The sequence below is a fragment of the Parathielavia appendiculata genome (assembly GCF_033297405.1).
Source record: "Parathielavia appendiculata strain CBS 731.68 unplaced genomic scaffold N657scaffold_5, whole genome shotgun sequence".
NCBI classification, from domain to species: Eukaryota; Fungi; Ascomycota; class Sordariomycetes; order Sordariales; family Chaetomiaceae; genus Parathielavia; species Parathielavia appendiculata.
In genome coordinates, this window is record NW_026944224.1 from 1,238,142 (window position 1) to 1,265,142 (window position 27,001).

The 27,001-nt window shown below is 53.8% G+C and overlaps 13 protein-coding genes across 13 annotated transcripts; 4 read left to right on the forward strand and 9 right to left on the reverse strand.

The window, feature by feature from the left end:
* Positions 1-615: 615 nt before the first annotated feature.
* On the reverse strand, positions 616-1,363 carry N657DRAFT_571666 (cornichon; the record flags this gene model as incomplete). The annotated part of the gene is made up of 4 exons (XM_062788825.1): positions 616-708; positions 780-846; positions 911-1,066; positions 1,263-1,363. The coding sequence occupies 4 exons, from the start codon at positions 1,361-1,363 to the stop codon at positions 616-618; spliced, it is 417 nt and encodes a 138-aa protein (XP_062648290.1).
* Positions 1,364-2,169: 806 nt separating this feature from the next.
* On the reverse strand, positions 2,170-3,584 carry N657DRAFT_572191 (methionine aminopeptidase; the record flags this gene model as incomplete). The annotated part of the gene is made up of 5 exons (XM_062788870.1): positions 2,170-2,282; positions 2,334-2,880; positions 2,943-3,259; positions 3,311-3,344; positions 3,441-3,584. The coding sequence occupies 5 exons, from the start codon at positions 3,582-3,584 to the stop codon at positions 2,170-2,172; spliced, it is 1,155 nt and encodes a 384-aa protein (XP_062648291.1).
* Positions 3,585-3,943: 359 nt separating this feature from the next.
* Positions 3,944-6,061, forward strand: N657DRAFT_644761 (FAD/NAD(P)-binding domain-containing protein). Its single transcript, XM_062792816.1, has 4 exons — positions 3,944-4,115; positions 4,229-4,446; positions 4,498-4,923; positions 4,977-6,061. The coding sequence occupies exons 1-4, from the start codon at positions 4,004-4,006 to the stop codon at positions 5,751-5,753; spliced, it is 1,533 nt and encodes a 510-aa protein (XP_062648292.1). The 5' UTR covers positions 3,944-4,003; the 3' UTR covers positions 5,754-6,061.
* A 2,442-nt stretch (positions 6,062-8,503) lies between these two features.
* N657DRAFT_680494 (uncharacterized protein) lies at positions 8,504-9,064 on the reverse strand (the record flags this gene model as incomplete). Its single annotated transcript, XM_062796294.1, has 2 exons — positions 8,504-8,930; positions 9,018-9,064. The coding sequence occupies 2 exons, from the start codon at positions 9,062-9,064 to the stop codon at positions 8,504-8,506; spliced, it is 474 nt and encodes a 157-aa protein (XP_062648293.1).
* A 1,873-nt stretch (positions 9,065-10,937) lies between these two features.
* On the reverse strand, positions 10,938-11,559 carry N657DRAFT_395429 (uncharacterized protein). Its single transcript, XM_062787168.1, has one exon. It carries the CDS (start codon positions 11,407-11,409, stop codon positions 10,969-10,971), a length of 441 nt encoding a protein of 146 aa, XP_062648294.1. The 5' UTR covers positions 11,410-11,559; the 3' UTR covers positions 10,938-10,968.
* Positions 11,560-11,816: 257 nt separating this feature from the next.
* N657DRAFT_395435 (uncharacterized protein) lies at positions 11,817-12,540 on the forward strand. Its single transcript, XM_062787169.1, has 2 exons — positions 11,817-12,174; positions 12,253-12,540. The coding sequence occupies exons 1-2, from the start codon at positions 11,906-11,908 to the stop codon at positions 12,422-12,424; spliced, it is 441 nt and encodes a 146-aa protein (XP_062648295.1). The 5' UTR covers positions 11,817-11,905; the 3' UTR covers positions 12,425-12,540.
* Positions 12,541-13,615: 1,075 nt separating this feature from the next.
* On the reverse strand, positions 13,616-15,157 carry N657DRAFT_644765 (uncharacterized protein). Its single transcript, XM_062792817.1, has 3 exons — positions 14,514-15,157; positions 14,109-14,430; positions 13,616-14,035 (listed from the first exon to the last, which is right to left on the reverse strand). Exons 1-3 carry the CDS (start codon positions 14,730-14,732, stop codon positions 13,866-13,868), a joined length of 711 nt encoding a protein of 236 aa, XP_062648296.1. The 5' UTR covers positions 14,733-15,157; the 3' UTR covers positions 13,616-13,865.
* A 132-nt stretch (positions 15,158-15,289) lies between these two features.
* N657DRAFT_644768 (uncharacterized protein) lies at positions 15,290-17,598 on the reverse strand (the record flags this gene model as incomplete). Its single annotated transcript, XM_062792818.1, has 2 exons — positions 15,290-15,428; positions 17,374-17,598. Coding segments are annotated over 2 exons (219 nt in total), but the record flags the coding sequence as incomplete, so codon positions are not given.
* Positions 17,386-18,006, forward strand: N657DRAFT_644769 (uncharacterized protein). The gene has a single exon (XM_062792819.1). The coding sequence runs from the start codon at positions 17,725-17,727 to the stop codon at positions 17,974-17,976; it is 252 nt and encodes an 83-aa protein (XP_062648298.1). The 5' UTR covers positions 17,386-17,724; the 3' UTR covers positions 17,977-18,006.
* A 552-nt stretch (positions 18,007-18,558) lies between these two features.
* N657DRAFT_644770 (uncharacterized protein) lies at positions 18,559-19,282 on the reverse strand. The gene is made up of 2 exons (XM_062792820.1): positions 18,812-19,282; positions 18,559-18,754 (listed from the first exon to the last, which is right to left on the reverse strand). The coding sequence occupies exons 1-2, from the start codon at positions 19,040-19,042 to the stop codon at positions 18,689-18,691; spliced, it is 297 nt and encodes a 98-aa protein (XP_062648299.1). The 5' UTR covers positions 19,043-19,282; the 3' UTR covers positions 18,559-18,688.
* Positions 19,283-20,066: 784 nt separating this feature from the next.
* On the forward strand, positions 20,067-21,729 carry N657DRAFT_671474 (uncharacterized protein). Its single transcript, XM_062795596.1, has 4 exons — positions 20,067-20,493; positions 20,524-20,838; positions 20,879-21,035; positions 21,155-21,729. The coding sequence occupies exons 1-4, from the start codon at positions 20,350-20,352 to the stop codon at positions 21,538-21,540; spliced, it is 1,002 nt and encodes a 333-aa protein (XP_062648300.1). The 5' UTR covers positions 20,067-20,349; the 3' UTR covers positions 21,541-21,729.
* A 1,502-nt stretch (positions 21,730-23,231) lies between these two features.
* Positions 23,232-23,984, reverse strand: N657DRAFT_680498 (uncharacterized protein; the record flags this gene model as incomplete). The annotated part of the gene is made up of 2 exons (XM_062796295.1): positions 23,232-23,524; positions 23,921-23,984. 2 exons carry the CDS (start codon positions 23,982-23,984, stop codon positions 23,232-23,234), a joined length of 357 nt encoding a protein of 118 aa, XP_062648301.1.
* A 337-nt stretch (positions 23,985-24,321) lies between these two features.
* On the reverse strand, positions 24,322-25,371 carry N657DRAFT_655739 (AAA-domain-containing protein; the record flags this gene model as incomplete). Its single annotated transcript, XM_062794631.1, has 2 exons — positions 24,322-25,033; positions 25,094-25,371. The coding sequence occupies 2 exons, from the start codon at positions 25,369-25,371 to the stop codon at positions 24,322-24,324; spliced, it is 990 nt and encodes a 329-aa protein (XP_062648302.1).
* Between the last annotated feature and the right edge of the window lie 1,630 nt (positions 25,372-27,001).

The window sequence follows — 27,001 nt, forward strand, 5'->3', positions numbered from 1 at the left end:
AATACAATCACTGTCCTAAGGAGCCGGTACCCGGGATTACCGAGCATCGAAAACAAGTCAACACATCCCTCCGAGCACCAAATCTTCATGCATCTAACCCGCCCTAAAATACCATGCGCATTATGTGGACAGGGAGGTACTGAGTCTTGACCTGGAAACTCTCTCAGCCAACGCCACAGAACAAGCCGGCCCTCGACTTCGCCAATTCAGCAGAAACAGAAAGTAGAACCGCCGCGTTGAATAACCGTTGCGATACCGGACCCTCTGGTCAGCCTCCACATAGTGCACGCTCCTCCTATCCAGCTCACCACCCCAAACATGGGTATCAACCCCCTGTCCGGCGCAGTGCCTCCCACTACACAAGTCCCACCGTTGAATACTCATTACCCGCCATGTATTTCGCTCCCAATCGTGCAATTCGTATCAGTACTCGTGCCGCCATTATTGACATCACAGACCCCCGCCGCCGCCATGAACCATTCTATATAGCTCTCTGCCCAGACCAACGTTAATAAACTGTCCGCCCTCCTCCGTCGTGTTACATAGCGACTCTTGTTCAACAACGTCACGGCGCTACCAAGGAGATCGGGCCGACTGTTTCGTTCGAGAAGACGCCTAGTGAGCCTCGTCCTTGATGAGGGCAACGATCATGCTGTACAGGTAGAAGAAGAAGAGGACGAGATGGAAGCCGAGCTTGGTAAACGATTCCTGCGAAAGCCGCGCTGTTAGTCTGGATCTGTTTTCTCCGAGCTCGGGCCGAGTTGTCTGGATCCCCATACCTTCTTGTGCACGTTGAGCTTGCGGAAGATCTCAGTGGCGTCGAGGAGATGGGTGTTGTCGACAATCCTGCGCTCCAATTAGTGCTGCTCTTGGGCTCCTTGAGAGCGTGAGGTATCCAGGTGGTGCGCACTTCTTGACGTTCCATCCGAGCAGGGGCAGGTTCAAAAACAGAGGCACCCAGTATCCGTTGATAAGGAACAGGAAGGTCAGGAATCCGTGGACGGCGACTTCAGGGATGATGTACGTATTGAGGCGGTTGCAGAGGTCGATCGGGTTGATGTAGTCGCTATTCCAACACAACAAACAACACGCGTTAGCATTTCCATGTCCGTCCGAGAGCACTCAGGCAGCACAACCGGAGGTGGCAGAGGCGGAGGCGGCAGAGCCAACGCGAGGCAAGGTTGCGCGGGCAGTGTCCCGGCCTCCAGCCCCACTCCCGGGTGTTAAAGTACTGCCTGCGGTGGACGCCGGGGGCTCCGTACCATTCCAAGTCGCTGTACATGATGGTGAAGAAGACTTGGAGAAACAGGTTGACCGCATTGATAATGACGGCGAAAAGGTATAGCCACGCCTCTCCCGACATGTTTGCGACTCTCAGACAGAGAACAGCAAGGTAGTAAGTTCGATTTCGACCGCTCGTGATACGTATGGGGAAGGCTCAGGGCGAGCCAGCGACGCAAAATGCTCAACGTGCGATGACGACTTCGGATGTTGCTATCTCGATTACGGCGGAGCTAGGGCGACAAGGTCATGAGTTGCACTCGCTTGACTCGATGGAAGCAAAGACAGGCGAAAGGCGTGGTGAGGGAAGCGGCAATAGTTTCCGTCCGTTTGTGCGCGATGGAAAGCGGATGAGGCGAACAAAGTTGACACACGTGGAGAGAGGCTGTGGATAGGATTCTTAGAGTGGTTGGTTGGTGTTCGTCGACCAAGCTCGAGGGATGGAAGTGGGGCGCAAGCATCACCGCCTGGTAACTTTTTGCATTGGGTGGTCCAAGCTTCTCCGTTGACGGCGCCGACTCTGCCGAGCTCTTGGTGAGGGCCAGCAGAGAAACTGTAACAGATGTGATCTTCTAATCGAACTTAACCTCACTTATTCCGTTTTCGTAGCTCGATAGGCGCAAGATACGCTAGGGTTGAGGTGAGCTGGTTTGTTTACGGATCATTCTTCCATCGTCAAGAAACCTGGATTGGCCAGCACCAATGCATGTGAATATCGCCCTTTCTTGCAGAGGAACGCACCACGGGGAATCATCGACATTAATTTGCGGCACCAAAGTTGTCCCATCAAGACTGCTTGCTACTATGTCAAGTCACTGCTGGGGGTATCACGCAACTGGCACACCTGATAATGCCGCAGCAAACTCTAAACTGCTATTGACTTCCAACCTATTTGGTGCCGTTGACGGTCTCACTAGGCATGGGGAGCGGCCCTCCAGGGGAGTCTGCTTTTCGGGCCGTCAAGATCTCCACGCCCGTTTCCGTCACCAGGAGGGTGTGCTCTAGAGGAACGTCAGGGACTAGTCTTAGCATCGATCGCCGAGTTCACTCACCAAACTGAGCCGTCTTCTTTCCGTCGATCGTCGTGCTCGTCCAGTTATCCGGCCAGGTCACGTCCCTGTGCTTGCCCAGCGCGATCATGGGCTCAATGGTGAAGGTCATGCCCGGCTTGCACTCGCCTACCGCCTTGTTCTTGGCGTAGTGCGGAATGTTGGGCGGGCAGTGGAAGACGCTGTTGATGCCGTGGCCGACGTAGGTGCGGATGACGCTGCAGTTCCTCGACTTGGCGTGCGCCTCAATCACGTTGCCAAACTCGCGGAATAACGTGCCGGGCTTGACCAACTTGATGGCCTCCTCCAGGCATTCACGCGCCGTCTCGACGACGCGGACCGTGTCCGGATCGGCCCTGGCCCGGTCGCCGACGTAGTATGTCTCGTTGAGGTCGCCGTGGTAACCCTCGTGGTACAGCGTGACGTCGAGATTGACAATGTCGCCGTCTAGTAAGACACGCCGGTCGGGTATCCCGTGGCAAATGACCTCGTTGACAGAGGTGCACACCGACTTCGGGAAGTGGTTGTAGTTTAGCGGTGACGGGTAGGACTGGTAGCCGTTAGTTCCTCACACACTCAGCGCCAATACCAAGACGTCCCGGGGCGCCTCACATTCCGCTCAATGCAAGCCTTGTGCACAATTTCGTCAATCTCATCCGTGGTGATGCCTGGCCGGATGGCGGCGGCTGCGATGTCCAAAACCTCTCTCGCCAACCGGCAAACCTTGCGCATGCCCTCCTGGCCCTTCGCATCCAGCTGCTGGATTTTGTTGGTCCTGACGAGCGACCTGCCGAGCTTGGGAATGCCATCTTCGGCGTAGTCCGGATGTGGTATCGACTTGGGCACCTCGCGCTTGGGGGAGAGTGGGTAAACTGGCCGCAGGGGTCCGGTGAAATGGAAGGTCGGGAAAGGGTTATAGTAGCCGGTTTCTGGATCTGGTTCAGACACGACCTTGGGAGGGAAGAAGTGGTTTAAAATACTGTTCTCTTGCTTGTGGATGTTCTTGTGCGTAGCCTGCAGGCGTAACATGCAGTCAGCAGACACGTCTTGCGTGGTCCTGCGTGGGCCGGTTGGAACGCCCGAGGGGCAGCCGCTGGGTCAGGGCCATACCCAGTTCTTCTTGAAGCAATCCTGGGAGCAGAAGTAGCTGTCCTTGATGCCTAGACTGAGGCACTTGGGGCACTGCAGAGAGCTGGCATCGTTTTCGCAGTCGGCGCCGAGGCAGTTTCTCTTCGTGGGTGGTTCCTCGGCCATGTTTTCGGGGAGCAGGGGTCGAAGGAGGGGCAATGGGAGAACGCCTGAAAGTTCGGTGCTGCTAAGCGGCGGTACTCGGCAAGATTTGAGCTAAAAGTTACCCTGCAGGCGAAGGTAAATTGGTTTGTCGGATTCTAAAAACCCGAAACCAACGGCAGACTTGGAAGAAGGGAGCAGGTTGGCTGTATGAGGGTGCTGGATATTGTTGGACTTGCGACGGCCGGTGTGGCGCTGAAACCGAAGTTCAAAGTTGATCAGAAAAGCCAGAAGGTGTGGCTACTGCGTGCCAAGACTGCATGCCAAGCAGGGATCCTCCTGAGCGCGGCCCGGATGACAAGGGGGCCGAACATACATTGGCCTCTAAACTTCGAGTCATCTTATTCTTTTCATATCTTAACATTGTTTATTACTTATTTACGATGGGGCTGAAGCAAAAGATTCTAGTGGTTGGTGCCGGGCCGGTGGGATCCCTTGCGGCACTGTATGCTGCCAGCCGAGGTGATAAAGTGGAAATCTACGAGCTTCGAAGTGGTGAGTCTTTTGCTCTCGTCCCGGCCCTCCCGAGTCCACTGCAGTGCAGTGTCTGTATCACCACTTTTGCTTGCTGGCCAATTCATGAATCCGTGTTCACGAGCTATGGCCAGATCTGCGGGACCCCTCAACAACACCACTCAATTTCACCCGATCCATCAACTTGGCCCTCTCGGAGCGTGGCATCAATGCTATGCGTCATGCCGGCCACCAGAAGCTCATTGACCATGTCATGGGGGCTACCATCCCAATGCGAGGCCGCATGATCCATGGAAAACGAGCAGACGGGAGTCTTTATGAGGAACCGCAAGACTACGACGCACACGGACGGGTATTCACCAGTTCTTCCACTTCTCCCATCAAACAACAACTGACGTGACAGTGTATCCTCGCCATTGACCGCGGCGGGCTCAACAAACGTCTCCTCGACATTTTGGATGAAATGCCGAATGTCACGTTCTTCTTTAACCATAAGCTCACAGGGGCCGATTTTAAGAATAACAAAGCTTGGTTCGAAGTCCGGGAAAACGGAAGCGTCAGTCAGGGGCAGCGACCTCGGGAAATCGAGGTTGACTTTGACTTTATGATCGGCGCTGATGGCGCCCACTCAGCAGTCCGGTACCACATGATGAAGTACACACGCATGGACTACCAGCAAATGTACATCGATACCCTGTGGTGCGAATTTCAGATTCCGCCCAAGACGATAGACCCCGATGCGAGTTTGGGTTCCAAGTTCTCGATATCCCCCAACTATCTGCACATCTGGCCCGCTAAGGAGTTCATGTTCATTGCCATTCCAAGCGAGGTATGTTGAACCCCCCTTTTTCTTCGCACCTCTTCCAAGCTAACCGCCCACAGGACGGTTCCTTCACCTGCACCCTCTTCGCCCCAGCTGTCGTGTACGAGCACCTCGAGTTCGACCCGGCCGGCTCGCTCATCCCGCGCTTCTTCGACAAGCACTTCCCCGGCGTGACGGCCCTAATCCCGCCCGCGGACCTGATCACCCAGTTCCACCGCAACCCGCACCTCCCGCTCATCAGCATCAAGTGCTCCCCGCACCACTACGGCTCGTCGGCAGTCATCCTCGGCGACGCCGCCCACGCTATGGTGCCCTTCTACGGCCAGGGCATGAACGCGGGGCTTGAGGACGTACGCATCCTGTTCGACATCCTCGACAAGCACGCCATCCTCGATGAAATGAGCTCCGGCGTAGACCGCGCCGCGTCGCGCGCCAGGGCGCTGGCCGAGTACACGGCCGTGCGGATTCCCGACGCGCATGCCATCAATGACCTGGCGCTGCAGAACTATGTCGAGATGAGGGCGTCGGTGCTGAGCCCGCTGTACCGGCTGCGCAAGTTCCTTGAGGAGTCGCTGTCCAAGTATGTGCCGTCGCTCGGATGGCAGACCAAGTATGCGCGCGTGTCGTTTGGGAATGAGCGGTACTCTGAGGTTGTCGCCAAGAGCGAGCACCAGGGCAGGATGTTGGTGCGTGGGATGGCAGGGCTGGTTGGGGTGCCGCTCCTCGCGGGCGGGATCGTGCTGGTGCTGCGGTACAAGAAAGCTTTGGGTGTTGGGCTGAGTGCAGCGTTTGGATCGGTGGATTCCATGGTCGAGCTCATGGCCATGAAGGTGTGATGGTGGAGCGAGAGAGATCTATTTCTTGGTTATCAGGAGCGGTGGCAGTGTCTGTATATTTGGATGTCTGGCTGCATATTCATATTTGGGAACCAAATGAAAGGTGGACCTTGACATTGAGCCACTTCTGTGGGCAGAGGATAACGGGGACTGCTCCGACCATGAGGATTGGCACCACGAGATCAGGGCACAGTGCCATTGTCGCTGTTCAGAGTCCTACTTCACAGTGACTTGAAAAGCAACCGCGTCATCAAATTGATAGCCGTAGTCCAGACTGAGACAAGAGCAAATATCTGTCTACTCGTCACCTAAGAACCAACTCCAACTTGTCGTTTCAGAGCTGTGACGGCATATGAATCCTTCAACCTGAAACAGTACACAATGTTGCGGGATCAAAGTCCCATATCAAACCAGCGAAATAACGTCCTTTTTGTTCCCAATCTCAGCGTTGCTGAGGTCGGCCGGCTTCAAGTAGCACACGTCCGTCGAGGTCTCCCAGTACCAGCACCGCTAGGGCGAGCCCGATTGGACTTGGTCCATTGATCACATATACTACGTAATGATGTTAGTCTCTTATTGTTGAAATCATAAGGCGTATACGATCGTTAGCAGGGCAGTCCAATACTCGATAGCGTACTCGATCAGATAGTCAGCTTCGTTGTCATTTTTTTTTGCTTAGGTACCAAAAGCCGTTCGAGTTAGGGCAGAGCTGCGCGGCAGCGGAGCCGACCCCCCAAAGAGCAATGACAGAGAGGCGCATTTCAGGGGCTGTCCGGAGATGGCGAGTGCGGTAGGAGGAAACTTGCAGTGGCCCAGTGGGCTGCTTGGGGCGATGAGCTTGGAGATATTCGAGACGGAAGTTGAGACGTATCCGTAATCCTTAACGATACGCTGCAAAGTTAGTCAAAACGATCCTCCTCGACACTCCATATAGTTAGTTAAGTGAGTTAACCTTAACGTACAGATAAGCGAGCCGGCCCCTTTTCCGCCACAACGCGTATCTTCTATATTCAACACCAGAGCTTTCCACGAATAAACATAACTCCCTTCGTACGAAGCTAGAGTGATTTCAGTACGTCAAGCTGTTCGGAACGATTAGAAACTGAGTGTAAGAGCTGCAGCGAAGCTCTACGACTTTCGACGTACGGCCTTAAAAGACCGACTTGCTGGCCGGCCTGCACGACGCGATATTCCAGCCAACCCTGTCGGCAAACGCTGGGCTTACAACTTCGTTAAACGCCAGCCACAATTCTATACGCGTTTTACGAAAAGATTCGACTACCAGAGGGCTAAGTGCGAAGATCCATAAGTATTGGCGACTTGTTTGCGCTTGTATAGAACATCAAAGCCAAGTACGTTATCCAAGATGGCGATGTCTACAACTTCGACGAGACTAGGTTTATAACGGATATTATCTTCGTAGGTGTGGTGGTCACGACCCCGGACGGCCTCAGCAAGGTTAAAATTAGCTTAGCCTGGCAACCGCGAATCGGCAACGGTGATCCAGGGAGTCAATGCCCTCAGCTGGGCCATCCCTCCATTTATCATCTTGGCCGCGCAGTACTACCTCGCCAACTGGTCCACCGAGTGCAACCTCCCAGCCGACTGGCGCATTACAACTACCGACAATGGCTGGACTACCAATGCGGTAGGCCTAAATTGGATCAAGCACTCGACTACCACACAGCGCCCTGTACAAAGGGCAAATGCCGGTTGTTGATCCTCGACGGCCAGGAAAGCCACCACTCGAACGAATTCGAGCTTCACTGCCAGCAGAACAATATCATTCCACTCTGCATATCTCCACATTCTTCCCACAAGCTCCAGCCACTCGATGCTGGCTGCTTTGGGCCGCTGAAGCAGGCGTACGGTCGCCAGATTGAGGGCTTAATGCGCGTGTATATCAACCACGTGAGCAAGCTCGAGTTCCTCTATGCCTTCCGGAGGCCTTCTTCGCCACTATGACGGAGAAGATTCAACAGGGTGGCTTTGCAGGTGCTGGCTTTGTACCGTACAATCCAGAGAGGGTGCTTTCCATGTTGGATATAAAGCTTCGTACCCCAACACCCCCGACCTCGCCACCCAGCACTGCACAACCCTGGGTCTTCCAGACACTACATGACCCCCGAGAAGCCGATTCGCAGTACACTTATCAAAACCCGCAGTACCAACCATCAGAATAGCTCCCCGACGTCAATATTGGCTGCTGTGGACCAGCTTACTAAGGGTACGATGGCTGTGATGCACGAGGTGGCTCTCCTTCGTGCAGAGAACGCTTTACTTCGCAAGGCCAACGAGCATTAAGCAAGCGCCGGAGAGCTACAAAAACACGTGTGCAGCTCGGAGGATCACTTACTGTCAAGATGCGAAGAGTCTACTGGACCAGAAGGCCGTGGGTGGGGAAGAAGTTCAAGAAACGCAGCTGGATCGTGCTAGTGCAGGGGGAGCTCGTACGAAAGTTCGGTGCTGTGGTGTATGCGGCAAGCCCGTCCTTAATGCACGTACGTGCCGGGAGGCCGTACAATCATCTGACTCAGCTGTTTCTGATGTAATTATAGTTGGTCCCTAGTGTTGATGTATTACAATTGAAGATGGTTGTTGTTGGGTGGTGGAAGAGTGGCCGGCTCGTTTATCATATAACGTAACGTTACGTTAGTTAACTTAATAGTTTTAATTATTTTTTATGGTTTTAGAAGAGAAGCACTGGGCAATGCAAACGTTGTTTAAAAAGCAAAACGCTCTCTCTGAACTTACGATGGAAACCACCACCCCATCATGTTCAGCTCCGTGTTGTGCTCGGTCCGCAACTCCCGCTTCTGGCGTTCCATTGGGCAGACTTCGAACCGCCCGTCGTCTGGGTCTGTCACATTGATCATCTCCACTTCGAACCGCGCGTCGTCTGGGTCTGTCACATTGATTATCTCGATGAATTCGGACTCACATTCCCAGTATTCGTCAATGGCGTTTTGTTTGCATCTGCGGCGGCGCTCGTCCTTGGTCTCTGCCTCCCACTGGACGCGATCACGGGAGTGAGTCTTGACAATGACCCAAGTAATCACGTCGCGGGCCTCGGCGGAGAAGGTGACCGGTGCCGTTGTGCCGTGCTCTCCAGATCCGAAAGGCTTGAAGCAGTTCTTTCGAGGCTGCAGGCCGGTCTGGTGTGGCGCTACGGGGGTCCTTGTATCCTCCCGAAGACATGAGCGAGGCGAGGGGCAAAGGGCGGGGGGGGATTACCCGTGGACGAGAAGTTCTACTCCCCATCACAAGTTGTTGTTGTTGTTGTTGTCAATCAGCATCCCAAGGAGCGGCATTACTACTACTACCTTATATACCTAGTAATATGTAGGGACATGCCGTGCCAGGCCTTACATACAAGATACTAAGATATCCTAGATCGCCAGTACAGCAACTAGAGCCTCATCGGGCATCTTCAGCAACGCTTTTAACTACCCACAAGCTACCACCCCTCTACCATCATTTGTAAAGGGTCCGTAGGCACTCCTACCCTCACAGATTCTTACCATCATCCTCCGAGGTTATCCCACAACCATACATCCGTAAGCATAGCGCTTCATAGCGCTCTTGAAGGCCGGCGATCGGCCGGAGAACTACCTAGCGTGCTAGGTGTGATGGAAAGGCACCCTAGACTCATACTCTCTTCGGTGGGTCATGGGTGAGTCGTCTGTACGCACTTTTGCCTTTCTCGCGTCGCAAACGCGCATCCTGTATACTCTTCGTCTTCCTTTCCTTAGCTTTCTGTGAGAGACGAGTAGCATTGAGGCGAGGCACGTAGGCACTGCAACTGTTGACTCAGCATTGACTCAGCATTGCTAATCTCAAGATGGGGAGAGAAGGAAGAGAAGCTGAAAGAGCTCTCGCGATGCAGAAGTTGTTGGGCAGCCAACAGTTACATGCTCAAGTAAGCTTAGATCAACCAAATGGTATTGAACAGATTGAGGTATGAAACGAAGCTTGAATTGGAGTCACGATTCCAGAGTGACCACACAAAATGAAGGATCAAGATAGTGGGTTTGGGTGCCTCAGAATGTCCCTTTCTTGTTGGAACAGAAAATTGTCCTCTCTAATCCTCCCAGGGGAATTACCCCCTTATATAGAGACATTGTGCCATGATATGACGCTATGTCAGGAACTGTGTCATTGTGATGGATCTGTGCTGACTGAGAGTCTCGCATTGAACATCAGTGCTCAGTCCGTGAATCTGGGTGCCAAGGAACCCACTCAGTTCAACAGAAGTCAAATGCCAGGGCCGGTGGGGCACGTAGGCACTCAGTGGCAGGTGCCGCCACGTACACTCCGACGGCAGGCGCGGTCACACTTTCGATTAGCAGAATAGAGTCGGCGTTTGCAGTGGCCCAGTGCCTCGACTTGATGGCACTTGTCTCTCACATTAGGCTAGAACCTGGTCGAAGAGGGTATTTACACGCAGCGGCGAGTACTAGCTCCTAGGCTGCATAGGAGAACCCGGTTCGTCTAGCGTATCTTCTCCAATTATATGTATAATGTGTAGGTAGGTGGATGGGCGCGCTAGGATCGCGCCGTCAAGTAAGTAGAGGAGGGCCGTTGTCTCCCCAATCCCCCACCCTGCTTGCCTTAAATTGGTCGGGGAGGTCCTCGTTTGGGATAGGGATGAGTAATAGGGGCTGGTGTTGAGAGGGAGGGCGACTATTTTTTTTATAGTGGATAAGGCACTATCAAGCCCAACTCCCTAACAAGGTAGGACCTACAGCACTTGGTTAACAGCTGTGACGGTGGCGCCGTCCGTCGAGGTGCGCGCTTGCCTTGCTCGCACGTGCCCCACTTGCTTTGGCATTTTTTCCCTGCATCGTGAGAGCTCTTCCAGTTTCTCCTCCTTTTCTCCCCAGCTTGTGATTTTACACAATCGAGAGGTCTTTCCACAGCCTTGCCTCGGTCAATGGCCCTCTGCTCGTGACAACAGTCATAGGGATGGAAAAGTTTCTCGAGGGAGAGTTAACCTATCGCAAGTCGAGGCGCTCTTGGCGCGAGAGTCGGACAAGACAACAGTCCATTGTAGCAATGTTTCTACTTTCTAGGGAAGAAAGAAAAAGAGAGAAAGGATATAAAAGGTCGGGGAGCTAGACCGTATTCTATGCAACCGCACAGACACCAAGGATTACTCTTTTGACAACAAGTACACTCCATCAGACCGTTCTGAGCCATTCTAGTTGAAAGTGGGCTATCTCGGGGTCCATGCGGCCGCACTGACAGGCCTAGACCCGTTGATGGCCTGGCCTGATCCCGACGGGAGTGTATCCGAAAGAAGAGCCTGGAACCTTCTGGCCAAGATCATTTTCCAGGTTGGCAAGAGTATGAGGCATCTCGAAGTGGATTTGAGGTGGTAAAGTGACACCTTAAAGGTACAGCATTCCACCGAGAGGTATGATTGACAATGCAACGGGACCAACAGGCCAGATAAATCAGGGGGACATTCAAAGTTTGAAACGTCCGACCTTGCTCGGAATATGGGCAATGCCTGGCATAAGCAGATGTTGCCGAGACATCCAATGTGATTGACCTCGGAACCTCGGTTGGGCCACAGGCACGGCAGAAGCCGCCATAACCAAGCAGCTACGTGTGAGTGACGGAATAAAAGGATCCGCGGGGAGCAGGGAACCATCCCTTCTAAAGCGCGTGTTCCCTCAAACAATCCATTTATCAGTTCAGAGTCACACCCTTATTACCGTATGAATAGGATTGTTTCGGCACGAACGATTCCGAAAATCCTTCTGTTATTCGCGAGTTTTGCCGGCTGCTTTCTCTTGAAAACTCCGTCGTGATTTTCGATCTGTTCGCGTGTCGTTGAATCAAGCCTTAAGGAGTGGGGCAACCAGGGTCTTGGCGTCTGGACCCTTGTGGGACGCCTGGCGAGGCAGGCATCCCGAGTGTGGGAGTCTCGGCTTGTTCCCCTCAGCTCCTGAACATCCAACATGCTCATCGTTCATCTTCCCCGGCGAGCCCGGTAATTGGGCTCAGGTACAATCGCTTAACGGAGAATACGGCCAAGACGATGGGGATGAAAAAGATGACGGGATGAGGAGGAAGACAGAGACCAGATCAATCAGCTTCAGCTTTCAAGCCGTTCATGCAAAGTAATCGCCCTACTCCACCATATCATGGCCTCGCCGACCGGGCCCACAAATCCTCATCGCAACTGGCAGCGGATGGGAGACTTGCCGCTGAGTATCCTCTTCAGCAGCTTTCGCGACCTTGCCAGCCTGCATCGCGCCACAACTCTTATTCAAGATGCTCGATTGCAGTGTTCGGACTCCGGAAAGTTAAAAACGCACATCTGGCTCCGGCACTCACCTGTGAACATCAATGCTCCTGTTAGCCAAAGCCTCGAGACCAAAAGGGCTGGGGCGCATTTTGGATCAGGTCGGACGTACGTGCATCAGAATCGAGATGGGAATTGAGTCCCGCGAGAGTCGGGCATATTTAATGGCTGAATAAACACTGGTAGGCCTTACCGTTCTATGCTGTTTAAGAGGCAGTGCACTTCTTGCCGGCTGCGCTTCCTCTGTCTCCGGAAATCGACATCCGAGAGATGTAACGGTCCCAGGAGTATATTGCAACTAGCTGGTAACGACTCTACGAGTTTGTCTCGAATGGAGAGAAAAGAAGAAAAAGAGTAAAAGACATGCAAGATACATGCCATCTTATACCTCCACATTCTTAGCCTGTGCGCTGATATCGAACAAGATAGAAGTCCACCGAACCTCGAGTGTTGGCCGAGAGTTTGCCGAGGCCTTCACGGGCCCAGCCCGTTACAAGAGATCCTGTTGTCAGAATTCTTTGGATCTGACGAGCTGGTGCAACATATCTTGATTCATGCTGGCCGCCCCGGAGCAGTATCCTTCTTTCGACTCATCGGACGATTGGGGATATTTGACGGTGTGGTCGCTGTGAGCGTTCGAGTCCAGATGCCAAAAATGTCAGCACAGAAAGAACGGGCGTGACAGCATTGGCAAAACCCCATAAACTACGCTGTTGAAGCCCCTTCATGTTCGAAAGGCTGCAGTTGTGGTCCGTCCAGTAAAATGATACTCGACCTCACTATCAGAGCACTTGCCGTCGTAGAAGAAGACCTTGCTGCAAACGGCACAGTGCGAGCCCTCCTAGCTGCTCTCACTTTCGGTGGAACCGTACTCAAAAATGTCGTCGTTGCCGGAAGTTATAGTGGTCTTTGTGCTCCATTTGTTGCAAGAGCGCCCCGTATAGAATTATTTGCCGCAAGTTCACACTCGTACTCAGCGCAATGGGGAGCGATGATGCGAGAATCTAGGAAGCTAGTATGGTCCGAGAATGGTATCGAAAGGGAGAGCAGCCGGCAAAATTGCCTGACTCGATGAATATACGTAGTTACTGTGTCTGACTTTTCCGTCTTGAGAAGGCGGATGATTTTGTGACTAGTGAGTTCAAAAAAGTTGGCGAGTGAAGATCGAAGTTTTGGCAGATGAAGGCTTGAAATATTCAATGGCAGACAGAAGGCAGTCATATTTCGAAAAGGAAAGCACCTGAACCCGGCTCGAGTCGGTTACTGTGAAGATTCCTGGAAGGCGCAAGGTAGCGGGAGAGCGAGTCTCTCCAATGTCTCCGTTTATTGATGCGAGCCCCAAGCTCTGATGGCAATGTCGAGTCGTGGGTCTGCAGTGAGAACAGGTTGCTGGTGGCAGGGTCTCTTCAATTCTGGGTGTTATCAGGTATTCGCACTGAACTGTCCTGTCACCGCGACTGCTTTTCGGGCTTGACTTGCCATAATCTTGATCGGTCCAGGTACGCCAAATTCAATATTGCTGGAGTGAAGGTTGGAAGTACTGCCGGAACTGGGTAAAAGCACGCATGATTGACTAACTAACATCTATCTCTACACATGCCTATAGCGCTCACAGTCAAACGAAACGCCGATCTCCCGTGATCTGGATCCGAAATAAAGCCCCAGCTGCTGACCGAGGCCGAAGATCGCGCGTCTAGCCTCAAACAACGCTGGTCCAAGAGCTGTGATACAAGATTTTATCCGACACATGGTCCACAAATCCTCCAACAACTCAAGATATCCCAGTCGCAGCCATAACGCTAGAAGCGGAGCATGCGATTGCCGCTGACGATGTCCCCGATCCGTCGCTGGACAGTCTCGAAGCGCATGGCGCCGCACGTCTCGCTCTCGAGGTGGTTGACGATAGCAGCCAACGTCTTGAACTCGACACCGCAGCGCTGGTTCGGGCAATGATACAGGACTTCCTGGTCTAGACAAAGTGCTTTGTGAGCTCGAGTTCTGTGATGACGGCAGAACGCAGCAAAGTTAGGAACTGCACCTACGGACTGGGGAATTGAGGTGTTGGTTCAGGCCACTGAGACTGGCGAAAGTGCGGTAGCAGAAGGAGCACTCGTAGCCTCGGCCGTTCCACGAACGCCGATCGGCTGTGTAGGTGACGGTGATGGGTTCGATGGAATGATTCGAGATGAGACCTCGGGGGTCCCGCGACCGCACCAGTCGGAAGAGCTCGCGACGGTCCAGATTGGCCGCGCAAGGGCACGAGCCGCGCTCAAGATGATGAGTCATGCCGCCAGCGGTGGTGTAGCTCGCAGCACAGAAGGGGCACTTGATGGTACTGCCGCGATGAGTCTTGGAGTTGAGGTGCTGCAGAGTTATAGACAAGTCAGCCTAACTGAGTATGCGGACCGAACGCAAGATCACCGCGTCAAAGATTCAATAGGACCTACCTGCTTGATGTTGTTAAAGTTCTGGAAATACCGATCGCAATCGCAGCAGTAAAGATGATCCTGGATCATGTGCTGACGGCGAGAGTACTCGCTGTCAAAGTAGGCGTCGCAAATGTCGCACTCGTATTCGGGGCGACTATGCCCTGTCGCTTCGCAATGCTGGTCGCGAGCCCGCCAGCCAGCAGGGAAGGCCCTGCCGCAATCGCCGCACTCGAACATGGTGCCGATACAGCAACGGTGACAAGGAGGCGAGTCTGTAAGGGCTGCAACTTTGTTCTAGGTCGCGCGATCGTGCGAGAGAGGTGAAAGCGCGGCAAGTGTAAATATTGCCTGGTTCAATAACAAAGAATAAGGGATTACTTGATTGAGGAAATTGGGTGAAGTCGGTGCAGAACTCAGAACACGGAAATGGTCAGTGCAGCGGACAACCAGGAAGGAATTGAGAACTGCGGGCGGGACTGAGCATTGAGACGACGACGGGGGGCACCTGTAGCAGGCTAGTTAAGATCGAAGATATGCAGGAGAAGGTGTGACCAGGCCACGTGCCTATCCGGCTTTGAAAACCAAACTGTCCGTTTGTTTGTTGTATTAGGGCTTGCCGGTCTCGATAGGGAGACGTGAGGGAACCACGATGTGATCAAGAGCTGCAACAATAATAAAAGCCTTAGAAAATCACTCCTGCTCAATACAGTGGGGGCCCAAAAGTATCCGAGCACCCCGCATTTCCTGACGTCCCACATTTTAATCGTCCCTCCTTATCCAACAATAACTTCACACAACCAAATCACAGCGCAAACTGATAGTATCTGAGTGATGGCCAAGTGCAGGGCTTTAATATTTTGTGTACCAGCCCCTAGCCTTCTTCACGGCGACCAAGCGGCGTGGCATGCCGTCGATCAGCTTGTCAATCCAATCCTGTTCTGTAACGGGCTGAGCCCGTAAAGGCCTCGGCAAACTCTCAGCCAAGACTCAAGATTCGGTGGACTTCTAACTTATTCGATATCGGCGCATAGGCCAAGGATGTGGAGGTATTAGACGGCAGATATCTTGCATAGTCTTTCACTCTTTCTCTTCTTCTCTCTCCATTCGAGACAAACTCGTAGAGTCGTCACCAGCTAGTTGCAATATACTCCTGGGATCGTTACATTTTGTCTCGAATCCTTCTATCAAGTCTCCCGATCGGTCCGTCGGAATAGAAGCGCTTTCTCCGCGATGTCGACTATCCCCCAGTTACGTCAAGTGCTCCCGGACGTAGAGCTCCTCCAAGGGACTGAGGATCTCGACGAGTGGCTTGTCTCGATGCGTGCGAAGATGCATGTCGATGGAGCGGCGATTGGAGACGAGTTTGCGCGTTTCCACTATGTCTACTCACGCCTCGCACCCGGTCCGAAGCGGACGATGCTTCCGTACGTCAAGAGGGCACAAGAAGCTAACGCTTGTGTCGCCGAAGCCTTCGTCGCGTACGTGCAGAGCACCTTCGAGGATCCGAATAAGGTTAAGAAAGCTAGACAACGCTTGACCAAAATACGCCAAGGGAAGAGATCGATTGCGGCGTATATCCCCGAGTTCGAACGCAAGCTTTTCGAAGCCCAAGCAGACAAGTGGCCAGATGATGCTCGCATTATTCTACTCGTTGCTAGTCTGAACCGGGACACCCAAGACCGACTCGAGGGAAAGGACTGGCCAGAGACCTACCCGCAGTTCACGGCCTTCCTCCGGCGTCAGGAGAGTGCGTTTGTTAGCGCCTCCCAAACTGCTAGCACAGCGGCAGATCGACAATCCGACGACGATCCGATGGATGTGGATATCAACCGCGTACGAGTGCCTGTGAAGAAAACCCGCCTATCAAAGGACCAGTGCGCTCGTTGTGGGAAAAAGGGGCATTGGGCAAAAGACTGCAAGATGCCCAAGCAAGTCAAGCCTAACGACACACCTACCGGACGTCCCGTTGGCGTCAAGACAGCTCAGACCTTGAGCAGCCGGAATTATCAACACTGGGGAGAGCAGTCGGATAGTGACGATGAAGATGACGAGGAGTGGCCGGGGGATATATGAGGTTATACAACGCGACTGTTCCCTCAACCTTCTAGGCACAGCCAGGCACCTGGAGGCAGGACATCTCGAAGCTGAATTCGGGACCGGCTAGGAGCGCTAGTATGCGCGCGAGATCATCTGTGCAGTGGCCAGGGTTCGTGGGATACGAAGAGTGCCTGCGCGGTGTACCCATATGCCTGGGTCTATCTACGGGTTCGAACCCCGGGTAGGCGGGATATGGTGGCTCCCTAGTTGTTGGAGGTCTGGCGACTCGCTGGGAAAGGTCTCCAGGAGGGGGTTTGTGTCTATGGAGGGGGGTAAAATGTAACGGTCCCAGGAGTATATTGCAACTAGCTGGTGACAACTCTACGAGTTTGTCTCGAATGGAGGGAGAAGAAGAAAAAGAGTGAAAGACTATGCAAGATATCTGCCGTCTAATACCTCCACATCCTTGGGCTGTGCGCCGATATCGAATAAGTGTTGGAAAGTCGTGGCACTGGAACTTCGGACGCTCAGCTGCAAGTGCCCTGCTGTTGGATGCATGGCTGCCCAACTGAGCGTCAGGCAACGTGAGGGGTAACCAGGGCGCTGGGTAACGAGGTCAGGGCGATTCCCCCTTCGCTGGAGACGTGAGAGAAGAACAACCTTCAATCAAGAACATCTGGGAGGCTCCAAGCATCTCAAATCTGACTGTTGTAAGCTCCCATCATCTGTGTGATCACCGTGGAATCGTGGCTGTTGACTTTCCAACAATAAGATAGAAGTCCACCGAATCTCGAGTGTTGGCCGAGAGTTTGCCGAGGCCTTTACGGGCTCAGCCCGTTACATGTTCTACTGCCCACCATGCCGTCCGCAAACACTCGGTAAAGTACTTGATATCCAGCGTGTTTCTCTTTAACTCCCAGAGATCAGGGAACAACTGCCTAAGCTTCCGCTTAAGAGCAGCCCAGACGTGCTCAATCGGGTTCAAATCGGGACTGTGTGCAGGCCATTCGATCCATAAGATTCCCCGTGATTGGAGCCACTCCTCGGTCGACTTACAGACGTGAATCTTTGCGTTATCTTGCTGGAAATGCCGTGTTTCGCCGTAGTGAGGAATGAGACCTTCTTGGAGGGCCTTTTGATACGACCTAGCTGTATACCCCTCCGAGGAGCATCGTCGTCACGGGCCATAACAATGAGCTCGCTGTCACGGGTGGGCGCAACTGACCACTGCGTAACACCCTCAAAAGAGGGACCGTGGTTCGAACTGTCCAGTCGAACCAGGAGTTGCGCACATGGACCTCACACTGTCACTACCCGTGACACTCGCTCCGCCCCCCTTGAAGATCATTCCCCAAACCATGATAGTGATATTCGCCTTCACATGGTTTTTAAGGTTTACGAAACGCTTATCGAACTTCTCAGAAGGGAAACGGAACACCCATGAGGTCGGGTTGGAGGTGCTATTCTGGCAAGAACACTCGTCTGAGAACATAGTCTGGAACAGTTAAGTCAAAGCCCCTGTGTCACGAATATGGCCGTATGCAGAAATCTGGTGGGGGCGCGAGGGGAGCGTCCCGAGCCAATCATTTAGAACAGGGGTATAGCCAATCACGACGGGAGCATTTAGAACAGGGGTATAGCCAATCACGACGGGAGCGCGAAGTCAAGCATTCGCTCCATGGGAGCGATGGGAGCGACGAGCGCTCCCAGCGGACCAGGAGCGACAGGAGCGAACTTCGCTCCTTACGCTCCTAAGGACAGTAGGAGAGGAAGCTGTATATAGTTCACGATCCCCAGAGCCTACGGGCATCACAGTAGCTTCCTCAATAAGCAATACAAGCAGTCAGCCATATCTACTGTTGAGACAATTGCTTGTGCACTTGTTGTGAACCCTTTGGCTTCACCGAATCTCACCCCGTTGTCACTTATAACCTTCAGGAGTCCCTTTCAGAAGCTGGGGCTTTGAGATTCGTCACACCCTGGTTTCCGACGCCCCTGGTTTCCGACAACCCCCCACTTTCCGACAGCTTGATTTCCTAATCCGGATATCAACCACAACCATCTCAAATGCCGCTCTTCCTACTTTTCGCAGCTGCTACAATACAACTAGCGGTATCGCTAGATTCCCCATCTTCAGAAGTATCAACTTGCTCAGTCTATACTGCCCCGGCTTCTATCTGCGCCCTGCGGATTGCTCCAATGCTTGCAAATACCGAATTTGGGTCCGTATTGACCCTCTTCCTTTTCCTGGGCTTCATAGCTTCTAACTGTGCCCGCAGAGCTTCATTTTCAGCTTGCAACATAGCGATATTGCTGTCCATACGGTCAAAGGCTTTGTTGACCTTTTGGAAGAGCTGTCGTCGGGTCCTAGATGGCTTGGTTTGCTGACTATATTTGGCCAGCTGTTGACGGAGTTGGAGTGGCAAAGCCATCGGCAATAGGAGCTGGAGCCTCAGTGGGTGACTTCTTTGGAGGCCAGAACTGTATTGCAATTTTTCAAAAGTGGCCATGTTCGGCTTCAGCGCTGCGGACTGCCAAGCATGATGATCGATGTAACGGGCTGGGCCCGAGATGGGCCTCAATGACCCTCGGCCAGCTCTCGTATAAGCACGGTCCACCAAACCCCCTGGATGAAGTTATTCCCACTCGACCCACAGTGTCGAACCTTCTAGGAGCGCACACCTGTGAGGATCAATTGGCTCTCGAGCTACCAGAGTCTCACATCTCTTCTTTCCTTCTCCAAGTTCAGTGTACTCGTAGAGTCGTCATCAGCTAGTTGCAATATACTACCTGAGACCGTTACAATCGAAGGCTCCTTCGTTAGAGGGTTGACCTTGGGCTCCGCTCTGGCAGATGAATCATTGATCTCGAATGCCGTGGGCTATCGCGATGTACCCTACGGTGATTTCTAAGGGGCCAACAATATTGAATACTACCTTCGTACCAACTCAGAGGTCTCAGACGACCTCAAACCGCTTATCTTGCCTCTACCTTATTCAAGCTGATCAATATAGCCTCACCAACACCAAGGGCTGTATTTGTCTTGCACATAGGGCCATAGCATTGGCTTACAACGAACAATCTTTGAAGCAGTTTCGGAACGCGGGATCTCTGTCAATGGTATTGTACATGTGCCCTGTGGTGGGCTGAATGAAACCCACCCAAGTCCCGTATTTGATAGGTAAGGTTGAATCAGGGTCAATGCCTTCGAGGCCTGTAATGTGGCCATGGTATCTTGGTGGCCCGAACAAGTCAAGGGCCGATTTGAAACACGGGTCTCCTTCACTGCTACCGTACGGTAGGCTAAACAAGGCCAGTAAGGTTAAGTGCATTGGATTGGAGGTAGTCAGCTGAGCTTATTCTTAGTACGGTAAGCGCATGCGTACCGACTCCTCACTGCATTCCACCTTTTTCCCACAGCCGCCACTCTTCTCCACTGTCCGACACAAGTTCTAATTCAATACCATGAACATGTCGGTGTCTCCAGTAGGTATTCCTGTCGTAACGATTGTTGCCTATGCTAGCCAGCTCGACAGGCTCCCTGCCAGTGGAGAGTGGGTGCTGTGCAATGGCAATCAGTTTCGACGGCTACCATGCTAAGCTCTCTGCTGTTATCGAATACGTGAACTGCAGTCAAGGAAACTCCTTCAACATTCCGGATCTCCGAGGACACTTCATTCGAGATGAGTGCACCTGAGAGATCAACGACTGAACTCTCGAGATCTCTAACCGACTTTGTTCCACGCAGGGTGGGATCCCGGCCAAAACCGCAGAGCAGGCCTAATCATGCCGTGGAACAGGGTCTCCGACGCGGCCCATGAAGGTGACGGTCAAAATGATGGCAATGGATTGGCATGCCACCAACAAGGCAGGGGAGACCGAGACCCCAGTCATTGACTGGTACAACAACACGACCCAGCTCCCCAGCGTCAAGAGTGATGCCGAGACTAGACCTATCAATGTTGCGCTTTACTGAATGATCATGGTCAAGCCCTTTGAGGGAGAAGGAGACGACATACCCGTTGGCGGTGTCATTCCTTTGGGGGGGGCAGATCACCATGCGCCGGCCAACACCTTCCCGAGCTACATCCGCTGCGATGGCGACCCAATCGACAGGAATCAGGTGCCTGACCTGGTCAACACTGTCGGCACGAGGTTCCAGCTTGCCGCGGGTACCACGTCGTGGTGCTCTCCTAACCTCAGTGCCAAGTTCATCCGCGGTGTCAACTTCACCGGCCGGAACGATCCTGACAGCAATGCTCGGATTCTGCGCCGGGCGGTCAGGCCACGGGTGTTGGCACAGAGTGTAGGAGTACAAGCCCGGCCCAAACAACACCGTCATCAAGGATGCGACCTGCGCCATGAGCCAGGAATTGCACGGCGGAGACATGGAGTCGCGCCCCGTCAATGCGGGCGTGCAGTACTACATCAACTCGGTCGGCGCCAGAGACATCGAAGGCCTACCTGCCGTCTTACCCATCGGCGGCATCATCGCCGTTCCGGGTGGGTACCTGGCCCAAGGGAAATTGAGCGCCCTCAATTGGCTCGAGTGCGGCGGCAGTCCCCTCTCCCGATTCGCGTATCAGTCGCTCTTCGACGCCATTGGATACACCTGGGGCAAGCCAACCAGGCCAACAACAACACCTTCAACCTCCCCAACCTCCACTGCTGGGTTCTCCGCGGCGCCGATGTCAACGGGGCGCAAGACGGCGGCGAATCCGACTGGAACAACCGCTTCAGTCTCTACCCCGGCGGCGCTACCCGCGGCGCCGGGTCGTACCAGCGCTCGGCGACAGCGCGGCCGGCCCGACTCGGCATCGAGCGCTTAGACCACCCCGTCGACACCGTCACCACAACCAAGACCAGAGGCTTTCCTTGGGGCCCGGACGAGCTCACCAACAAGTCGGCTCAGGCAAACGGGCCGCAGACACTGGCTCTGACCGCCAAGTGGGATGACGAGATTATCCCGACCACTGTCGTCGTGGCGTACTACATCCGCGCTGTTTGATCCCTGGCGGCTGGAAAATGGCAAGAAAGGGGGACTGTGGGAATCGCGAAAAGTTAGGGAAAATGGATGCCAGCATTCATTGTGTTATTTCGGTTGATTATCAGCAGCCTGTGTGAGATTCATATACGTCTCGCTGATCAGGTTAGGTTTTATGAATAAGAAGGCTAAGAAAACAGAGGACAATGGAAGTATCATTATTCCTACACCGCTGTGCCCTAGGGCGTGCCGGACCTTCAACAACTTACTATACAGGAAAACCGCGCCCTCGTGGGCCGGGTGAAAAACCCATATCGACAAGGACAATGGAAGTAGGAAAGTCAAGTTAGCGACGACGTTGGTAGAAGGAAGTAACAAAGGAGAAGACACTGGCATTGTTCCTGAGAGGTAGTCATTCGAGGCATCCTTACATACTCCAAGCTACCCCCTCTCGGAGAGAAACTAGGCTGCCTTCACTTCTTGTCTCGATCCCCGTCACCAAGACATAAACCCACCAGCCATTACTCCGTCTCCTGCTTTGAAGCTGAACCATAACCTGTCCCCCGCGGCCAACTCGCTGCGTGGTACGAGTGCACGGCGGCTCGCCCTGGCCAGCCTTCCTCCGCTCCTCCATCATCTCCATGTACTCGAGAGTAGCCTGCCCGTCCCACAACGGGATGTTCGTAAACAGGTCCGCGTTGGGCGAAGCCCACGTCGGCTTGACGGTAACCTTGAACGAGTCTCTCTCCTCGCTCGAGAAAATGAGACACGGCTTGCCTTTCTTCCATGGCTTATATTGAACCAAGTGCGCTTCATCCCTTCTCTCCAGCCAGGTCCAGTCGAAGTTAGCCAGATACACATACTGCAGCTGCAATCACGAAGTTGCTCGGCTAAGCCCTTTAATGACAATCTTGTCCCGGCAGGGGGTCCTGGCATTCGTCCATACTGTCACTGCGCATACTCGGCTCGTCAGGCCGGACAATGGGGTTCAGGGTCGGGGGCCGACCCGATCATCCAGGTAATCCGGGCACACTGTGAGGATCAGCCCTCGTCTGCAGGTACAGAGCATCTTCCCAGAACTTGTCACGCGACATTCCCTTGCTTCCCGGTCGCCATTCCCCCGCCTGTCGATTAGGTGGCCCAGGTGTGTGTGTACCGGAGGCGAGAGATGGAAACGGTCTGAAATGTTAGACGCTGCACCAACCTTGGCGCCAACGTGTTGAAGGGTAGCATGTCTCGCTTGACGAACACCCCTGGAAACACCTCGTGCGAAAAGATAGTCGAGATGCATTCATGTGACGTGCCACAGCTTAATAGCGCTATGTAACACGCCGCGGGGGATGGGTAGCTTGACTAGTAGATGGAACTGAACTCGTCGTCCAATTGGAGTATCAAGATCTAAGGGAAGCTCATAGTGATTTGTAATCCGCTGATAGAGACTCTTCGGTTGTAGACGAGATGGGTTGTTTTCGTACGGCCAGGCTCCGTTCCGTTAGACAGCATTATGATGGCGAAACCAGTAGGGTGAGGGGGCGAGAAGGTCGGAATGGCTGTGAAAGAAGAGAAAATGGTCCCCAGGTTGCCGTAGGATTTCTTCTCGGAGGCGGAGAAAGGCTCGGTCGCCTTCGCCGTAGAGGATTGGCATGTTGATGCCGAACAGCCCGAGCAGGCAGTAGACCTTGCACCCGATCCGCGTGGTTGTTGCGGTTGGCCGCCTACGACATTTTCTGCGCAGCTAGAAATTGAGAGAGGTCTCCGGTGCTGAAGCACTCCGAGCTGATCCCCGTGATCTCGACGATGCATTCCAGGAGTCGGTTGAGCAGCTCAGTGTCCTTGTCGCCAAAGTCTGCCGCGTTCCACTGATCCGATTCCATGCCCTGGGCGAGCTTCTGGTTTTCGGCGTCTCCGTGGACTTGGATGAACTCCTTGATGGGCTTGAGTAGCGTGTCCCTGGAGCCGATCTGTCTCCAGCCAGCGTCATAGAAGTAGACCTCGCCAGGAGCAATGTCTTGCAAAGTCGACCCGCGGGTGAACCAGCGTAATTTTCAGAAACTGGAAATAGCTGAAGGGTTCTTCTGTGCGTCGACGTCGCTGAGGAATGCATAGCACACCTCGGCATCGCCGTACCAAAGGAACGTTGAGTTGATGGCTACCGATAGCTCGGCAGAGCTGGACTTATCGATGCAACATGTGTCAGTCCACTTGTGTTGAAATTGTCAGAAATGGCCGCATGCTGGTCGAAATGGGGAGCAGAATTTGCTTCACAATGAATTCGAAACCATCCTGAATTGCCACATCACAGGCACCGGCCCCTTCTCATACCCGCGTCGTAGCCGCGCCGTCCCCTGTTGTATATCTTGAAATGATACTTGCTCGGTAGCTCATGTATAGGAAAGAATCGCACAAGGAGAAATGTTCCGCCCCAGGAACTCGACGAGCTCGAGTTCGTCAGTCCGAAGGAGGCGCATTGTGAAAGCTGGCGTAGTGAAGTGTAGAACCCAAATAGATGGAGGAAACGAATTAAGAGGGTAGAGCGCCAAGATGCTGAACGTTGTAAAGACGTGGAAGGTTGCGGGTTGTCTCGAAATCTGGGGCTGAGCTGGCTGTCTGCCCAATTCGTCGGGCATTGGAGATTGTCGATCCCCTGGCGAGTGCCCAACGTCGCAGAAAGTTGAGGGTTCAGACCCCGCCCAACCAGCGGCATAACCAAGCCCAGCCTTGTGTGGCAGAGTGCAGCTGGCTGAGCATGTACCCTTGCGCCGCCGCGGCACGGTCCGGGACGGCTGAGCCGGGCCAACCAGTCGCTTAGCTGCTTCCCTCAACGCCAAACTCGCGAGTCCAGCCCTCATACCTCTCCAGCTCGCCCACCCCGACAGACGACTTAACTCTCCGATCGCGAAGCACCTGCTTGAAATCCCCTGCAGTAACCGGGGGCTCCGAAAGCCCGTCCTTCGGCACCCCCTCCCACGTCATCTCCATCGCTCCCTTTTCGTGTCCTTCACAGGGCGTGTACATCCCCTCGCCAGTCGATCCCGTCTTCCTAAAGAACGTCGCCCTCTGCACCTTCTGCAGCGGCACAGACAGCGCATGCTTGATCACGTTTGCGACATCGCTTCCCGAGTACCCTCCCGTCATCTCCGCCAGTTCCTCCATGTCCACATCCGTCAGCAATTCACCCCACTTGCCAGAGTGTATCTTAAACAGCTGCTTCCGCGCCTCCTTGTCTGGTAGCGGAATGTAAATCCGCGGCTCGAAGCGCCGCCGGAAGGCTGGATCCAGCGCCCAGGGCAGGTTTGTCGCCGCAAGGACGACCACACCCGTGTTGTCGTTATCGCCGGCGTGCAGCCCGTCGAGTTGGACCAGCATCTCGGTCTTCATGCGCCATGTGTGCTCGTTGCCCGTGTTGTCTGGGCCGCCGCCGCCGCCTTCGCGGTTCGAGCAGAGGGCGTCAATTTCGTCGATGAAGATTATTGACGGCTTTTTTTCGCGGGCAAGGGTGAAGAGTTGGCGGATAAGCCTGGAGGATTACGTTAGCAGGTGATATGGAAAGAAAATCGGCAAGGTTAGAGATATGTACTTCTCGCTTTCGCCAAGGTATTTGGAGACAACGTCCCCTGCGCTGATGCTGAAGAATGTGTGGTCTACTTCTGTAGCCACTGCCTTTGCAAGGTAACTCTTGCCTGCGCCTGGAGGTCCGTAGAGGAGGATAGCACCCGAAGGTTTTCGCTTCTCGTCGTAGAGATTGGGAAACCTCTGAGGGAATACAATCGCCCTTTGCAGCTCGTGCTTTGCTGGAGTGAGCCCTGCAACATCATCCCACTTGACGTTGGGCTTTTTAGAAACGATGGCTTTCATGAGCGGCACCTTGATGATATCGTTAGCTGGATTAAACATCCCTAGGCCGCCACCGCCACCACCGAGAGGTTTTGTTTTGTCTGACGCCGGCGGCCCCAGCAACGACCGTAACGATGTGAGTGATTCAGGCAAACCGGCCGGGTTCGCATCATACGGACCCGGGAGGAAGGTTGTCGGGACAGCCGATAGCGCCGGCGGAGCGCGGTGCGGGTCAATGAGACGAGTGATTCTCTCCACTTGGAAAGGAAGAAATTCGTGCTTGCACAAAGGGCAGGTAAAGCGATAATAGTTACCCCTTCTCAAGTCGAGCCCAGACAACAGCAGCTTAGGGAGACAAGCTGGGCAGATGTCGAGCGAGTGTTTTCGAGCACACTCTGGCAGGATGGCCTTGGATGGGCGACCCAGCACCATCCATGTCCAGTCGCCTGGGAATGTGGTAGACACATAAGCCCAGGCTGCTTCCTTGCTTGTATCAACAGCATCAAAGCCGCCAGAACATGATGAACAGATTTTGGTCTCAGTCTTCAGCATGCTCGTGAGGATGGGTACCGGCTGCGTGAGAAAGCCGGATCTGACCGGAAACAAAGGGGTCGAAACAGGCATGGAACCCGCTTGCTCCAATGGTAACATCAACCCGTGATCAGTCAGAGCCTTGTACAGGCGCTGAGCTAGCTCCAACTCGCGGTGAGCGGGCCGGGGACGGATGCTATCGAGGGCACTCCGAATCTGTTCCACTGCGTCAAGCATCTGCTTGAGAGAGGTTTGAAAATGGAGTGCAGCCTGGGGACTGGCCGAAATGTCCCGAGGAGCATTGAGAGTTTGGCAGCATTTGGCAGGACATCCGAGCCATTTGGGAGAGTCCACATGGAACCAAACGTCTTCCTGGAGCCGCTCCTTCAAGGCGTCGGCGAGGCATGGGTCGCAGATTCGGCTTTTGCAGCAGGAAAGCTCGTGTAAGAGTCGGCTGGAATCGAACAGCAAGTTGCACCGCTGACACCTGTCCGCTTCTGATGTTGGCAAACCGCCAGCCCTCGGCAACGGCATGGATTCCAGAGCTGAACTCGGCTTGGGCTCTTGGTCTGCCTTGAGTTTTGGAACCGACGAATTACGGGCCAGGCTCCTAGCGTCCTCCGCTGTTCCGAGAGCAATGGCGAGAGATTCTAGCGATGTCGTGAGACTATCAACGGACGGCACCAATTTGGCAGCCTGCTCGGTGTCGTGATCGCAGCCCGAGTGCTGTCTGGATACTTCCGCAGGTGCGGATTCCGTGACTGCTGCTGGGTTACCGACGTTGTGTGTTTGCGCAGAAACCGTTTGGTCCTTGGCGCGTTGGTGCGAGTCCTGCGACATGCTGAACCCTGCAGTCAGTGCAGTCGCCCCGGTAGAGTGGGAAGCGGTAAAAACTGGGAGTTGCAAAAGCAGATGGGGCGATAGCTAAGGCACTGTCGTTAGTGCCCAGGGTTAGAAGATAATCCCATCCAAGAAAGTAAGGGAAGAAAATGCGAAGGGTCTTTTTTTGTCTCTTTTTTTCTGGGAAGGGCTTGGATGTATCAGCCGGTGAAGGGAGATGGATGGATGGATGGATGGAATTTATTTCGCCCGGAGGCGCGAAGCCTAAAGGGCCTTGTGA

Bases quoted from the DNA above. Each gene is read 5' to 3' on its own strand.
- N657DRAFT_395429 (XM_062787168.1), bottom strand. From the start codon at position 11,409: ATGGTTCCCTGCTCCCCGCGGATCCTTTTATTCCGTCACTCACACGTA.
- N657DRAFT_644769 (XM_062792819.1), top strand. From the start codon at position 17,725: ATGAGCTCGCTGTCACGGGTGGGCGCAACTGACCACTGCGTAACACCC.
- N657DRAFT_644761 (XM_062792816.1), top strand. From the start codon at position 4,004: ATGGGGCTGAAGCAAAAGATTCTAGTGGTTGGTGCCGGGCCGGTGGGA. The intron at 4,447-4,497 runs GTATTCACCAGT...CTGACGTGACAG, and splicing joins ACTACGACGCACACGGACGG to TGTATCCTCGCCATTGACCG. The intron at 4,924-4,976 runs GTATGTTGAACC...AACCGCCCACAG, and splicing joins TCATTGCCATTCCAAGCGAG to GACGGTTCCTTCACCTGCAC.
- N657DRAFT_644770 (XM_062792820.1), bottom strand. From the start codon at position 19,042: ATGGCCACTTTTGAAAAATTGCAATACAGTTCTGGCCTCCAAAGAAGT. The intron at 18,755-18,811 runs CTGCGGGCACAG...GTCAATACGGAC, and splicing joins TGCAAGCTGAAAATGAAGCT to CCAAATTCGGTATTTGCAAG.
- N657DRAFT_671474 (XM_062795596.1), top strand. From the start codon at position 20,350: ATGAAGGTGACGGTCAAAATGATGGCAATGGATTGGCATGCCACCAAC. The intron at 20,494-20,523 runs GTTGCGCTTTAC...ATCATGGTCAAG, and splicing joins CCGAGACTAGACCTATCAAT to CCCTTTGAGGGAGAAGGAGA. The intron at 21,036-21,154 runs GTGGGTACCTGG...ACCTGGGGCAAG, and splicing joins CGGCATCATCGCCGTTCCGG to CCAACCAGGCCAACAACAAC.
- N657DRAFT_395435 (XM_062787169.1), top strand. From the start codon at position 11,906: ATGGCCTCGCCGACCGGGCCCACAAATCCTCATCGCAACTGGCAGCGG. The intron at 12,175-12,252 runs GTACGTGCATCA...AAACACTGGTAG, and splicing joins CATTTTGGATCAGGTCGGAC to GCCTTACCGTTCTATGCTGT.
- N657DRAFT_644765 (XM_062792817.1), bottom strand. From the start codon at position 14,732: ATGTTCGAGTGCGGCGATTGCGGCAGGGCCTTCCCTGCTGGCTGGCGG. The intron at 14,431-14,513 runs GTAGGTCCTATT...ATAACTCTGCAG, and splicing joins ACTTTAACAACATCAAGCAG to CACCTCAACTCCAAGACTCA. The intron at 14,036-14,108 runs GTAGGTGCAGTT...CACTTTGTCTAG, and splicing joins ACACCTCAATTCCCCAGTCC to ACCAGGAAGTCCTGTATCAT.